The sequence below is a fragment of the Ipomoea triloba genome, chromosome 13, assembly GCF_003576645.1.
Source record: "Ipomoea triloba cultivar NCNSP0323 chromosome 13, ASM357664v1".
Classification (NCBI taxonomy): domain Eukaryota; kingdom Viridiplantae; phylum Streptophyta; class Magnoliopsida; order Solanales; family Convolvulaceae; genus Ipomoea; species Ipomoea triloba.
Window position 1 is genome coordinate 9,194,973 of NC_044928.1, and position 17,203 is coordinate 9,212,175.

The 17,203-nt window shown below is 34.6% G+C and overlaps 1 protein-coding gene across 1 annotated transcript; it reads right to left on the reverse strand.

Annotated features, from left to right (window-relative positions):
* Nucleotides 1–681: 681 nt before the first annotated feature.
* Nucleotides 682–2,572, reverse strand: LOC116003044 (probable aspartyl protease At4g16563). Its single transcript, XM_031243230.1, has one exon. It carries the CDS (start codon nucleotides 2,398–2,400, stop codon nucleotides 961–963), a length of 1,440 nt encoding a protein of 479 aa, XP_031099090.1. The 5' UTR covers nucleotides 2,401–2,572; the 3' UTR covers nucleotides 682–960.
* Nucleotides 2,573–17,203: the final 14,631 nt, after the last annotated feature.

Below are 17,203 nucleotides of genomic sequence, written 5' to 3' on the forward strand. Positions count from 1 at the left end.
TGTTTATGGATTTAATTGTAACTTTTAAAAGTTTTAGGTCTTAATTGACTTTCTAATAAAAATTCAGGGACTTATTTGACTATTTTCTCATTTTTTAATAAGACTTTATACTTGTTGTAAAAATATTATTATTAAAAAAAAACAAAAAAAAGACAAACAATGCTTGCAACAAATACTTGTCGATTAAGGTTTCAATAAACACATTTGAATTATTAATTTTCGATTTTTGAGGACCATTACTTATAGAGGTTGTCATTTTCATTTCATAATTTGAGTGGACTGCCTTAATATGAGTTGCTGGCATGAAAAGTCCATGAAATTTGGAGATTTTTGCCCACCGCCACCCTTCCATACAAAATTCAACTCACTTAGACCAAACATCTCTATCAAACTCTAATTATTTTTTGAAATTAATTTTTTTTATAAATTAATAAAAACACTTCTTTATAATAATGTTTCCACATTTAAATTTTAACTATTAACTTTGAGCCAATCAGTACATGTAACGTAAGTCAACTCAACCAATTTAATCAGTAATCATAAAATTTACTTTTGGTCCGACTTCCTATAAATCAAAGAGGTAAATAAATATTACTCTTTTGCAATAATATTTCATTCGCATTCTTTTTGTATAATCAATCCTTGCAGGGAAGGATTTAAAAAAAGAATGAAAAAAAAAAATTTGACAGCAGTAACTTTCTCCTTTAACGTTGTTGTTTATTTACTCTTCACCAAGCTTATAGTTTGACACTTTGACCGTTATTATATTTACCACCATTCACTGTACAACCATGAAAATGCCACATACATTACATGCCTAAACATGAAAGTGGAAACTATACAAAATATTAACCCACCCGCTTTCTCGAACCTTCACTTGACTTTGTCGAAGTCAAATGTCAAGCAAAAAGTCAAACGTGACGGCGTTGACTCAAGGGGCCCATCGAGGAGCGGTGCAAGTTAGTGCCGGTTGAGTGTATCCCACAAAGATGCGCACTTCCTCCGGGCAAACCCGACCCGTCTCTTCTCCAAATCGTACACAACTTCGAACCCTTGCTGCTGGTAATTCCCCAGAAGACCGGCGGGCCCGCCGGTCTCATCGCCGCCGTTCATCAGCATCATGCAACCCACTCTTCGTTTCGCCTTCTCCTTATCGCCGCCGTAGAGAAACTCGTAGAAGTAGTTTCTGGCGGGCATCGCTACACTGGAATTTCCGGCGAAGTGTAGCAGAATTTGAGGAACGTTTGAACCCGAAGAAGAAACCTTGCCGGAATCCATGTAATAGCACGGCCCGAGTCCGGTTTGATCTTCCACCTCGGCGGCTCGTTTGTAAACCGACCCGACCCGCTTGTCGAACTCGGTCACCACCGAGTTATAAAACTCCTGCGGCAGCATAGTGAAGGTAGTCCCTGAGTCGACTACCATCCCGCCGTTCCCTTTTCTGTCGACCCGTATGAGACTCTCCGGGGCCGCGATTCTTCGCCGGCCGACGGATAAGGCCTCGAGTCCGACACAGTAGAAATAAGGGTGTTTCGGGTTGTCCAACATTGGGGTGTAAGCAAAATCGTCGGTTGGGAGTTGTTTGGCCTTGTTTTGAGTGCGGCCGAGGATGAGTGGACTCGGTCGGCGGACTCGGTCGGTGTCGAACGAGTGAGAAACTAAACAGTAGGAGAAATAGTTGCCAATATCGGGAGAAGAGGTGGCAAGCTGGGCCGGCATGGAGAGGACGCCGCGGCCAAATCCGGCAACCCCAATCGGCTCGCCGAGAGCGGTGTGCGCGCAGCCAAACGTGAAATTCGTCAAAACCAACGACGGCGACGACATAGGAACCGTCAAGCTGTCGCTGTACAGCCTGGCGACGAAGCTGCCGTCGCCGTAGGCGTAATAAAACGGCGGGCAAGAATATTTCCGGCAATCGGAGGTTTCAATGTCCTCGAGGGGGCACCTGGCCATGGCGCAGAGGTCGGAGGAGCGGGAGGAGTGGACGGAGGAGCATGCACGTGACTTGCACGAGACGGGGGCGGCGGAGCTGAGGTTGAGAGGGCCCGGATTAGGTATGGCGGCGGGGCTGTACTTTCCCTCGCAGAGAATACAGTCGAAAGGGTGACAGGGGAGCCAAACGACGTCGCTTCCTGTATCCATATACAGAGATATAGTCTGGGAACCCAAGGAGAAAGACAGAGTATAATCGCTCCCCGGAGCAAGCGGGAGCGAGACTTGGCGGTGGCGGTGGCGGTGGAGTCTGGTGGCGGAGCGGGTAGAAGTGGACTTAAGGAGGTGGTGGGTAGTGTTGAATTGGGCTGTTGAAAGGGAGTGGGTGAGGGGTAGAATCAACACCTCAGATAAATACAAGGGGAAAAGAAGAAGAAACATGAAGAAGAGGAAAACAGAGGAAGCCATTGAAAACAGAGCAAGTGGATGGGTATATACAATTCAGAGAAAAGATATGTATGTATGTATGAAGCTTTGAAGTTGCAAATGGCAGGGCTTTTAAAGGGGGGTGGTATGGGTATGGGTAGGGGTATGGGTGAAGACGACCAAGTTTGTGTCTGCGTAGGTGTTGTTTGGTGGATTTGGGGTTGGGGTTTTGGAGTGATATGATTGAAATGGAGGAGCCGAATCCAAGTTAATATGGACCTACAAGATTTGATTATGTACAAATTCCCCTCTCACCTGCTTCTTTTCAATTCTCTAATATTTGGATATTTTTAGTTTCACACCTAAATTATGTCATTTAAGTTATAATTGAAAAATTTTAAACTTATTCATACCGTGTCTCTTATATTAGATATTAGTAATCTAAATTATTAAGGGAAAGTACGTTCATCCAGTGTCTCTTGTATTAAATAGGGAGAATAAGTTACAAAGGTATATGGGATAAAAATAATAATTTGGATGAAATCAAAGGGATTTTATAGTATAGAGTCTAGTACAAGCAACTGAGGTCAAAAGCTTGTGCTCAAGGTGGAGGTAGGCTTTTATATTATAAAGGAGGGCACGTGTTTAGATGGACTGAAATTTTGAAGTATGTATTCCATCTCAACTAAAAGTTTAAGATGATAGTTGAATTGTACATTTATGTGTATATAATATATGGTTAACATATATATCTCTTTCCATACATCAGCCTGAGTCCTCAGATCACCTCTAGCCGGCGTTAGCTACCCTGAATCGGCAACCGTGTGAAGCAGAAGCAGTGGGTGCTCCACATTCAATTCACACATACATACACGTCTGCAACGAAAACGATAATGTAGTGTGTGTTCGATCTGTCACCCCAATCATCACCCATACTTAACTGCACCAACCTCTTCCTTCAATCATCTCTCTCATCACCATGTATTTTCTGTTGTTTCACTCACCACACCTTTCACTTTTATTTTATTTTAGTCTTATTTTAATTCAATTCCCTGTCTTTGTGATTGGTTTTCAATAATTTATGAGTAAAAAAGAAAACTTTATTATCAAATAATTAATTAAACCTAAGAGTTATCATATTTTCTCATACTTTCCCCGCGAGTTAATACCCAATGTTGCTGCCCAGCTTCTCCTCGATCCGGGCCTTGCGTGTTTGTTAAGTATAATGGTTTTTTCAATTTAGTTCTAAATGACTTTTTATGCTTAATTAGATCTTTGAATTTGATGCCAAAGACATTGTGGTCTAGTGGCACCCGGTGTCCCGGTTTACACTCTCACATGGGTCTTTGTGCTTCAGTAGGTTAAGAGAGTAGCTATGAAAAGATACTACATTGTAACTGAGTCAATAGTACTCAAAAAAAAAATTCTTGAATTTGATAATTTTGCTCAATTGAGTCATCTCTTAAGATATTTTGGTAATTTCACCTCTATTAATATTCAATATAGTTATCCACTATAGTAGTTTTATCCAAGTTAGTCTTCAACTATAGTGATTTTATCCAATTTAGTCATCGACTATAATGATTTTCTTGATTTAGTCTTTGATTCTAACACCAAGGACTCAATTAGACAAAATCATTAAAGTCGATAATCTAATTAAGCATAAAAATGTCATTTAGGACTAAATCAAGAAAAATCACTATAGTTGAGGACTAAATTAGGTATTAACTCTTTTCGTTGCAGTGTTCTTTCTTTAAACAAAAAAAGGCATATCACAAGAGAACATTCTAACAACATGTTTCAAACACTTTAAAAAGTTACTCGTGATATATTTATATTAGTATAAACTTACATAATTTTTAAAGAGTTAATACCACAAATGATCCTCTGACTATTAGGCTAGTACTCCTTTTAGTCATCGACTTTCAATTCGACCACAAATGGTCATCTAACTTTCATTTTTGACAATAAATAGTCTTCCGTTAAGATTTCTGTTAAATAGGTGTTAAATCTAGGGGTAATATCGTCAAATTGATTAATATTATTATGATTACTTCTTTTTTAGAATTATATGACACCATAATTAATTTCAAACATTAAGTTAATAAATACAATAACAAAATGGATGTGACAAATCACATAAATGAACAAATTAAAAAAAATTCCATGATTAATGTTCGCAATTTGTACTTGATTAATTATATTAATTCAACGGTGGCGACCTTCAGTTATGTCCCAAACAAAATGTTTGATCGATTAATGAAGAGTGAAAACTATTAATCATCCATGTATGAACAACCATGAAAATTATGGAAACAAGGTTAAAAAAAAAATCTTCCATTTTAATCTGTTGGTTAAATTAAAAACAGATAGCTCTAATATTAAATTTTCATTTTGTACGCATAATTACAAGAATAATGTGTATTGTCTTTTTATTTAGGAGTATTTATATTTGTTAATTTTTCAATTATGTTTGTTGGTGAAAACTTGTAAACATTTTTATTTTATGACAATTATATATATCAATTTGACGATAATACCCCTAGATTTAACACCTATTTAACAGAATTTTTAATGGAGGACTATTTGTGGTCAAAAATGAAAGTCAGATGACCATTTGTGGTCGAATTGAAAGTCGAGGACGAAAAGAAATACTAGTCCAATAGTCAGAGGATCATTTGTGGTATTAACTCATTTTAAATATATACTTAAGATTAATTTCTCATTCTATCAATTATCTATTTTGAGTGTATAAATATATGAAATTCATTACCTTAACTAGAATATTTCAAATTTCATTTGATCCGACCTAAATTAGAATAGACTCCACCTCAAAGTATTGTTACAAAATGATTACTTACATACATATTTTTGTTTTTTGTTTTCAAAAAAACATATTATATTTTTGTTAATTTTTTACGTATAATTGGAGAAATTTAAATATTATTGTAATACCTAGGTGACCAAGAAAATACAAATTTTTGCAGGGATGGAGAGGACAATTGATTGTAGTATAGAGTTTGTAAGTCCCCCACAGGCCACAGGCTGACCCGCCATAGACAAATATAATAATAATAGGTGTACATGAATTTTGCATGGGTGTAATTTTTAAATTTTATTGTTTCGGTTCCATTTATGGTCCCCCACTATTACAACAACTTGCACGTTTCCTTCTCTAAGTACGCTAAAATATTTTCTCCAAATAAGGCCTAATGACAAAACGCCATAACTTTCCTAACATTTTACTACAAATAAAAGCATATGGTACAATTCATGGTGTTACAACTTTAAACTTGAAACCTTGTTTATAGGAAAAGTAAAATCTTTTTACTTGAATTATAAGTTATCGATATAGTTATTGATATATCGATAGCGAGTTGTAATTATTACAATACTATATTCTCCTTCTGATTTTACCTCGTATTATTTTTTATGTAACAATATTTTTTTTTGTTTAATTAATAAGTACATTCCTTTTACGCAAAACGAATTCGTTAATTCACAACTAATTAATATAAAAAGTTTTATTGGCATATAAGGTGAAATCAAGAGGGCAAAAAGCATGTTTATTTTGTTTTGTTTTGTGATGAGAGAAATTAGTAACCACTATCCGAAGATATGCATTAGGTAAACTTCATTCTTGTGTAATAGCCTATAAATCACACAGGAGAGACAAATCGTACTATACTGTTTCGTCTTAATATTACAAAAAAAAAAGGAAAAATACATTCTTAGCCCATCAATTATATAGCTCTAATCACTTTAATCCATGTTTTTCAATCATTACAAAATATATCATTATCTGATCATTACAAAAAGAATCATGCTAGAAATGAATAACATAAAAAATAACCTAGGTAGATAGATTCATTATTAACCTAGTATTATCTTTTATTAGATACATAGATTCATTATTAACCTAGGTAGAGTCAATCGATTCACCCTATTTCATAAAAAATAAATAGTTTTTCTTTTTCAATCTAAGAATAACTAAAAGGGGGTGTTAATTTTATAGAGGTGGAAAGTATTTTCCCTACAACAAATATTGTGATTTTCATCTATATATCGAGCAACAAAATTGTAATAAATCTTCATTGCAATTGACTCGCATTCTATATCTAATCTAATTAATAAGTATTTTTGGTAAGTTACAACATTTTTGTAAAGTTAAATATGTACTCACACCAATTAAAAAATAAAAATTAGTGCAATTAGATAATTGAGCTGAGCGAGTAAAAATCATGTTTGGTTATAATTTGGTTTAGCCTTTAGGTGGGTACTAACAATCGTTATACGACAGCATTTCATTAAGTAGGAGAAACGGCTGCCGTAAGTCGTAACAGAGCTGCGTAAATGATATTACAGTTCATCTCAAAAGATATTGACTTACATTTGTTTTTATATTATCAAATGAAACTGTAGTTATATATATCAAAATGAAATTGTAATTGTGTTGAATGAAACTGCAATGTATATAAAATAAAACTGAATAACAGTTTCACATTTTTTAGTGTATATTGTCCAATGAAACTATAGTTATATCGAAATGATATTGTAGTTATGTTGAAAAGAAACTGCAGTGTATTATAAAAGAAATTGTAGTTGTGTTAAAAAGGAAACTGAATAACAGTTTCACATATTTGAGTGTATAATGTCGAATGAAATTGCAGATATATCAAAAAGAAACTACAGTTGTGTTCAAAGGTAAGTGCAGTTGTGTTGAAAGGTAACTGCGGTGTATATAAACTGAAGGTTAACAGCGTAGAACGGAGACATTTTCAACCGTTTGTTTTCATCAATAAAAACGACCTCGTTTTGATACATGATGCACAGTCAAATTCGCGGGATACTAACTACTAAGGCGGCGTATGAGGACGAAAATTTAACAGCGACCGAGGGAAAATGTTTTCTTTTTATTCAAACTCTTGAGGCATCAAGTGGATGGATCGAAAATCAATGAATGAAAACCGTGTTCCACCACGGACTAAAAACCATCACACAATCAAGATCGTCAATTCCATATTATCATTTTTTAAAAAACATCACATGCTTTTTATTTGAAGGGAACACAATAGGTTAACGAATAATAATGAAATTTAATCTGCAACTTGTATGTTTGGATGAAAGTTAAAGAATGTGTTCCATCTAATGTATAACTAAAAATTTATTATTATTTTATATATTAAAGAATGCGTTTTGCGTCTAACTACTAAAAAGTTTAAATGGATAATAAATTTTATATATATATATATATATATATATATATATATATAAATATAAAATTAAGAACTAAACTTTAAGTAAGAACTACAAACTAATGTTAGTCGTTGATTTGGGACAACCAATGACAGTAACGTAAGGAAAATAAACATGCTGACATTTTGTCACTTTGCTAAGTATTTCAAACTTAAAATGTAATGGTGCAAAATTATAAGTACATTTGCTAATATGTAATGGTTAAATGCTCCTTTACATATCAACATATGGAATTGTAATTTTGTACTATTACATATAACTAGTATTTTCACCCGTGCAATGCACATAATGGATTTGTTATAATATTTTAAGAATATTTGGATCAATATACAATTATATAAATTATAACATCGAATGTTATATAGTGCAATTAAAGAAATGAGTTGGATCAATTAAGGAATAAGTAATAAAACATAAAGACGGTCAATATGAACAATATATAAAGAAAAAGCTACTTCAGTCACACTATAATGGTCTCTGCATTGCATTTTCTCTTAGCCAGCTAGCTTGTTTAAATTAACACCCTCTTATCTAATTAAATGACAATTGACAGGATGATGATCTTTAGAAATATATGTGGAGTATTTTGAATTTTATTTTTTGAAAAGAGTATGTTGAATTTTTTATTTATTTAATAGTTTAGTCATATTCTTCGCGAAGTAGTGTGTATATTAAAAAAGAAAAAGATAGATAGACATTTTTATATAATCTAATTATTTACACTATTGGTAGTATTTTCCCTAATAAAATAAGTATGGAGTAGTATTTTTCCTAAAAATTACTTTGTATCAATGTTGCTGAATTTGATTATTATAGTAACTTTATTCTAACTTTAATCTATATTGATAGATTATTATAGATTATATTTTGTTACAGCTTTATTCTATCGGGAGTTCAAGTAATAATTATTTAATAGTAATTATAATAGAATATAGTTCTTTTAGGAGTTATGAGACTTAAAGGGGTTTTAAGGAATGCGATTTTCAACAACAAAAAAAAATTCTAATCAAATTTAAAATTGAAATTGTTATTATATTGACTAATAAAATAATAATTAATAAATAATAAATTATAAAACGAGATAAGATAATGTGTGTCCGCCAATTAATCCTTGCAAGTTGAGGCCCATACAGTTAAATAGATACAAATGTCTAAAGGACATTACATATACCCCTTCCAATTTAATATGAATAGTCTTATAATAATCAAACTAATTGTAATGCAATTAATTCGACAATCGCTCAGGATTTGATTATAAAGTTAACAATAATATTACGAAATAAAAAGAAAACATAATATCAATGGTTGGAATTACAAATTATTGAAAACCTCTTTATAGACGACATTGGTAGTAGCATCAGAATCTTGCTCATCCTCGACTAGAGCTATCACCTTCAGGCCATCAAGATAGGTGATTCGGGGAAAAGCCACATACAATTGACCGTGATTAAAGACAAGTTTTGTTCAACAATAACCCAACGTGAGTTAGCGTTTGACTCTGACTTTTGTTGATAGTCATGGCCTATGCGAGCATCAATGTGAATTGTTTACGCTGAAACTTGAAGGTCAATATCGTATCAAAAGGAGTGAGAGACATTAAGAGGATAAGAACTTTGGTTCCTGCCTGTGTCTCATTAACTATTCTTACTTCGAAATGTGATCTTTCAATCTTGTGACAATGAAACGCTCGTTGCAAATACCAAGAGAGTGGTCTATGTTTCGCAATAACATAACAGGTGCACCAACCTTTAATGTCAATGAATGATTAGGAAGTCCAGAAAATCTCAAACTATTTAAGAATTTAGGAGTGTGTACTTTTGAACGATTTTTAATTAGTGTTTGATTCTGCCTTACACAAAGAGTCACAAATTAAATATGTTCAACAAAAATGTGGGTCGTTTACTTCATTTTTCTGTTTTTCTATTTCCAATTTTCCATTTCTCCAGTTTTCCAATTTTCCTTCTCCATTTCTCTAATTTTTTCATTTCTTTAGTTTTAGTACATAGTTTGATTACAAAACAAAATACTCAAAACTTTATTAAAATACAATCATCCCATATAACATTTGTATATTTATACAACAAAGATAATAATAATAATAATAATAATAATAATAATAATAATAACAATAACAATTATAAGATAGTCATGCCTAGCAGGGCCAATGAAGTACTGTTCACCCGTGTATTTCCCATTTGGAAGAATGGAGAATTCCATTTTGACTCTCTCCAAATTTGTATAGAAATGGAAGAATGGAGATGGAAAATCATTTTAGAGAATTGATTTTAGTAAACAAGTTTTCATTTTTTCATTTTTTCACTTCTCCATTTCTCCATTTTTTTTGGAAAATCTTCCATTTTTCCAAGTTGCTAAACGACCCCAACTTCTCCAACTCCACAAGAGCGAACTATTTCTTATCCAAATTCGATAACACCAACTCATAAAAAAGGCCAAAAAAAAAAACACAAATTAGTTTATTTAGAAATAATGGTAAGCAAATAACAAAGTCAAATAAATAGATGGGAGCTCGATATACCTGGATTCTACATGAGATGTCGACGTTGAAACTGTGCATCCTTGGCAAGAAATTTTCAACGACATTCCACACCACCTCTGGCCTACTGATTGAACTTGAAGTGACCAGCGTAGCAAACAACCTTCACAAAGCATACGCGGTTGCCCAATAACTCGAGTCAGTAACGCCGTCAATGTACTCATTGTCATCATCTAATTATCCATATTCATTAATTAACGCATATTAATTATGTTGTGACAAAAAATGAACCGAACGAGCTTTTGTATTAAAAAAACTCACCATATTTGTTATTTTGAGCCACGACCTGTTCGAAATCCATGTTTAAATTCCTTAAATTTGTTCTTGTTGATGTCCTACTAGAATTTCTTACAATTCACCGCGTAGCACGATTACGCCGAGGACGCGATGCCCTATCCACTTTAAAAAAATATAATGAATTGTTAAATTTGTTTTTAGTAATGAAAATAGTTGTTAAATTTGTTTTTTAGTAATGAAAATAGTTGAGAATAATAAAAAGGCAAAATTCGTGAACACTTAAGTCTAAATTACAGTTCGTAACATCAACTAGTGGTTGGCGTGATGAAGACGTTGAAGTTGACATATTTGGTATATTCAATGAATGTTCATTACCATATTTGGCTAATGGTTTAGAACTTTAGGTAATTTCTTATTTTTAGTAATCATATTTTTCAACCAGTTTTTAGTAAAGTCCTAAACCAATTAAACCAGCTGAAACCGGAAAAATAACAAAATAAAAATATGAAGAGACAAAAACACCCTTAGTAAAAATAGAAAAAGTCATGAGAAAAACTAAAAGTGTTCAAAAAATAATAGTATGAGATGTTAAATGGCAAAAACAATAGTCTGGGACTAAATTAGGAATTGCCACTAAATACAAAGGACCTTTGGTGGATTTAACTATTATTATTATTATTATTATTATTATTATTATTATTGAAGATTGTGATTAGTAATTTTAATCTAGAATTGTATTACGAATAGAAAAGTAAGAAATGGTATATTTTGAGAAGAGTAAGAAATGGTATATTGTATTAGCTAGGAATTGTATTATCATAAATGTACAATTGTAGTACGAATAGAAATTGTATTATTATATTTTACAATATTACACAAATTGTAATAGTATAGGAGTGTTTTGGGTGGGAAGTTAAAATAGAGGATTTTATTTTTATTAATAGTATAGATTAGATGTATTTTGTAGTATTGCTCGTTACTCGTTTGCATTTCTAACAGGAAGTATATAGATTGCATTAGAATAAGCTCATATACTCAATAACCACAAGTTATATATCAATTTCATTAGCAACCGAACAATAGAACTTTATCACGGTCACAATATTATTTGAATCCAACAACTAATACTCCATACATTGTCGGGATTGGGGATTCAACCTTTTCGGAGGAAATTAATTAAATTCTTTTGAGATTTTTTTAGTCCATCAATTATAACTATATTGTAGACTCGGTCCATGAATTATTATTATACATAAATTTTTCCCTTTAATTATTTGTAAAGTGACAATTTAAGTCCACCACTAACAAATTATATATGTTAATATTAATAATGCATTTTAAATTTTAAAATTATTGATGGACACCTTAGTCATTTTTATAAATATTATTTTGTAGGGATAAGGGTCAAATAAACCCTCAAACTATACTCAATTGTGCAATTAGGCCCTTCAACTTCAAAAGGCTCCAATTAGGCTCTCAAACTTGTTATTTTGGAGCAAATAAGCCCTTTAACCTATTTGTGACATGTAATTGCACGTAAACTAAACTTTCGGCCAACTCCTACGAACCTCCTACAAAAGATCCGGTGAACAAGTCAAACCGTCAACGACCGGCAACCGAGCTGTACAGAAGGCGACCAACTTGGTTGCCATCTCCAGTTGACAGAGATGGCGACCAACTTGGTCGCCTTCTCCACTACTGGAGAAGGCGACCAAGTTGGCTGCCTTATGTACGGCTGGCCGGATAAGGCGACCAACCTTCTCCGACCAGATGCGACCGACGACCGTCACGGTCGCCGGTTGTTGATTTGTTCACCGGAGGTTCGCTGGAATTCTAGTTTACCTGCAACTACAGGTTACAAATAGGTTAGAGGGCTTATTGTTAGGAACATCATGTAATAGGTTTTGATGATACCAACTGTTAAGTAGAAATCCCCGAGTCTCGACGCATAGGCAAAACGCTGTAAGTTCGACAAGTAAACCAAGAGCGAAAATACAACCGAGTAACTTTGAGCTCAACTCGGAAAATATTTAAGCTTGAGGTAAATTTGTTTGAACATCTTAGAAGTCTCGTGTGTTGTAATCATATAGACAGATCAGAAGAAGGCATGGGACAACACTAGAGGAATAAGGGTCTGCGAGACATCAACTAAGTCTCGAGACAAAAGCAGAGTTCGAGAGGTAGGACCTCTCGATACAGTTATCCAGTTCGAGACATAAACAGAGTTCGAGAGATAGACCTCTCGATATTTGAGTTCGAGACATCAAGCAATCAAGATATCAACCTTGGTCTCGATACACTAACAACTCTCCAACAAAGCTGAATGACGGCCTTACTTAAAGTGTGGAGAAGAAGAATATCATGGAGATGGAACAATGAAGAGGTGCCGAACGTGAAGATTTCAAAATGGGCGGAAATGGATGACACGTCAGATTTCCACCACAAACGGTCAAAAGGTGCACCAATGCTGAAGTGATCTGATTCCCTACAAACAAGGAATAATGGGAATATAAAAAGAGTAACTTTTACCAAAAGACGAAAGTGGAGCATGGACTCAAGAAAGTGAACTATGGAATATTCACTACAAGACAAAGAGGTTCAAGTTACAAGATCACCACTCCATGAAATATGCTGAAAATACGCAAGACCCATGATCAGCATGGGAGACAAATTTCAAAACGGAATAATTTTCCCTCCAACGGAATTATTCCTCTACTCTCATATATAAGGACGTAAAGACACAGAAGAAAGGAATAGTGAAGGAGTTAAAAAGCGTAAAGACACAGAAGAAAGGAATAGTGAAGGAGTTAAAAAGTTCGGGGAAAACAAGTTCGAAAATAGTGAAGGAGTTAAAAAGTTCGGGGAAAACAAGTTCGAAACTCTTAAGAAGTGTCTGTCTAAAACGTTCAAGTGCAAGTGCTTAACTTGGAATATCATCCTGATATTCAAAACAGCGAGAAAACACATCTTAGTGTTTCAAGAGAGTTACAAAGCTTAAACTGTTATACATCCAGAAGGTGACCGAAGCTGCTCTACATCGAAGTTGATTCAACGATAGCTTGTGGTCAGATTGGAGTCAGTTACATTCAACTGTGACAACCAAAAACACCTTGCTTTGGATTAAGCAAGAGAGGTGGAGTAACCTGGCAGCTGTCCGAGTGAAAGAAACCTGAGGCTTGACGCGGGCTTGGTGATCAAAGGTCAAGTGCTCGAGAGGTGGAGTAGCTGGAAGCGGGGAGAAAGACCTTGGAGAGGCGGAGTAACCTCGGAGCTGTCTTGTGAAGATCCTGAGGCTTGACGTGGGCTTGGTGATCAAAGGTCAAGTGCTCGAGAGGTGGAGTAACAAGAAGCGGGGCGAAAAACCTGAGGCTTGAGGCGGGCTTCGTGATCAAAGCTCAAGCGCTCGATATTGTACTAAAAAGGGAAGTTTTTAGTGCAATCCTTCCAGGGAGTTTCTGGAAGAAGAGTGGACGTAGGCGGGTTGGCCGAACCACTTAAAAATCTCTCTTGCATTTACTTACTGTTTTTATCTCTCGCTAACCTCTCGATTGCACTGCATATAAACGCACTTCTCGAACTAACTCAAACTCGTGCTAACTAAAAGGGGATAACATTTCCGCTGCGCATAAAACTTTGTCTTCACCTCGTGAGGTATCGAACCTAAACATCCTAAGTTCAATACACACGAGAGGTTGAAAAGATTTGCAAAATCTTATACAAGTCTATTCACCCCCCCCTCTAGACTTGTGCCCCATCCCCTTGGGACCAACAATTGGTATCAGAGCAAGTTCTCTGATCGATATAAACCTTTGTTTATATTGCCTAGAGATCCTTCTTTGAAAAGTCTTTTGAAAATATTTTCAAAGCACGAGAAAAATTTTAAAATGGATAGCATGTTGTCGAGACATCTTCTCTTTGATCTTAGCAGGTTCGATGACTGGAAAACACGCATGCTTGCGTATCTATCAGCCCTCCATGATGAGATGGCCGAAGTTATAACATCTGGACCAGTCAAGATCATGATGGTAAACACGATTGCTGAGCAAACCAGAGATACACCAAAGTATGTCCCCAAACCTAGGGAAGAATGGACAAGTGATGATAGGAAGAGAAACAACTTGGACAACATTGCCAAGGATATTCTCTTCAGAGCTATAGACGAAACCATCTTTCCAAAAGTAAGAAAGTGCAAAACGGCGAAAGAGGTATGGGATACAAGTCTATTCACCCCCCCCTCTAGACTTGTGCCCCATCCCCTTGGGACCAACACTTATTTGTTCCAAAATAACAAGTTTGAGGGCCTTATTGGAGCTTTTTGAAGTTGAAGGGCCTAATTGCACAATTTAGTATAGTTTGATGGTCTATTTGACCCTTATCCCTATTTCGTATTAAATAATTAATTAATCGTTGAGTTTGACAAACACTTTTTTTTGCCATTGGAGTGTAGCTAAAAGTTCAATATTATTTTGGTTTCTAAGTTTACTAAATATTACTAGTTGAAATAAATATTACATATTTAAGTATGTTGTTGATTTCATGTCAATAAGTTTGAGTGAATCTTCAATCTATAAACACTTTCAATTCATATGTGATTTTCATTTTCTCTAATAAAGAAAAATAAAAATAAAAAGAGAGTAGTGGTTCTACCACAATTGGATTTTTAATTTTCCATTTGCAACAAGACATCACAAAAAAACAAGCATATTTGATCATTGATAGATATAAAAAAATGTTATGAAATAGTTTGCTCACATAAAGAAATTTTAATATGAAACTTATATGAATATACACATTATAATATATTCACAAATCAATGTATGTTATTTGAGCATCCATTTTGCTTAAATGCTCTTAAATGCTCTTCAAAAATCTACGTAAGAAACAAAAACATTACAAATAATACATATTGTTCATTTATTACACTAATATATAAATATGAAACCAAGCGTATAAATATCACATTGATTATTTAGAAAGATAAATTCATTTTCTTACCAGTAAATTGACATTTAACTTTGAAGCTAAGGATAAGTAGATACATGTTAATAAATCTTAGAAAATTAGCAATTATTCATTACAAATGAAGAGAATCGGTATATATATATGTAGATTTAGTTGAGGGAATTTGAGAAAACTCTATGAAATGATAGATTAATATGTCTTTTAATAATTTGAGAATTTGAAGTGCAATGTTAACTTTTAGCCACACTCCAATGGCACAAAAAAAAAAAAAAAAGGTGTCTATTTAAAAATTTAAAATGCATTATTAATATTAACATAATTTGTTAGTGGTGTAATAAAATTGTCACTTTACATAAAATTAAAGAAAAAATTGTGTATGATAATAATTAATAAATTGAGTCTACGATATAAGTATAATTAGTGGACTAAAATCGCCATTTTCTCTAAATAATTTTAACATAATATTTGTGACAGCTAAATTATTGTCCAAAACCAAAAATATCTAAGGGTTGGCTAGGTTGTCTAGATAAAAGGTGACCACGTTGGATTTTTCTTGGCTTCATATGCTGTTGTTTTCCCCGGTTTGGTAGGCAATAAGTTGCGATGGAGCTTTCGGACCATGCATGCATACTACGTGTAGGCTGTAGCTAGTCCCAACCTCCCAGCTAAGACTGCATGGGACTCATTGCAATCTCATTTTTACAATACTTAATTTATTTACAAACCGATGATGTTTTAATTGAGTTAGTAATGAACTAAAAAAAAACCTCTCATAATTATGATGTGATATATCTAATAATTATGAAGTGGAACCGGCCCTCCAGATTCACCCACCCCTTTTAACCGTTGTGATTGCTCATCCTGGTGTGGTCCCTTGGTGGATGACCCCTTGACCCTTGGTTGTGGCCATAACCTCTATTGGATAGTAACCATATCGCCCCACCGTCCTAGGGCGGGCATAGAAACGGCCGGCTGATGGGTTGCACCACGACATAGACGCTAGGTCCTCTCTCGCATCATTTCATCCTTCTGTGCGGATGCTTGGGGCACTTGACCTTGAATCCCTGCCACCAATTGGGTTAAAGCTGTCGTTGCCTGTTGAATGGTCTGGGCCGTCGCCTGGGGATCCATAGACAGTACCTGTGCCTTGGGTGCTTGCTGCCCTTCACTATGATTGTTGTTGAGCTGGTCGCGGAGGTCACCACCATGGTTGCTATTGCGGTTGAAGTAACGAGAGCCATGAGAGCTGCTGGATCCTGATCGTGCAATTTATAGTGATAAGCTAATGTGTGAAATTTTGATTGAGATTTGATCTTGGCTCTCAATCAATGCACCAATGACAGTAATAATGTTACCGGGGTAATATTCATATAAGGAAAGTATCATAGTCTCCGTACAAGAATGTTTGCGTCCCCCCATCTCTAACAACATGGTCTATTACTTATACTATGCCCAACGGCTCTTCTGGTGAATGTAACAGACTCATAATGTGTCGGGTAATAATGGTGGGAGCCGTTGGAGTAATGGTGGGAGCCGTTGGAATGGTGGGGAGCCTCTGGAATAATTCCTCTCATCAATGTGCTAGTGACTGTTTGACTTCCATGCGTCCGCCTCATAAGTGTGCTCACCTATTAGCTTGCAGTGGTTCTATTTGCTATTGACTGTTACTATTTGATTGTCACCAGACCATTACTTCAATGGGACCAAATGCATCGGATCGGATCCAGCACCTTGCCCAATTATATATCCTTTCTATATATATATATATATATATATATATATATATATATATATATATATATATATATATATATATATATATATATATATATATAT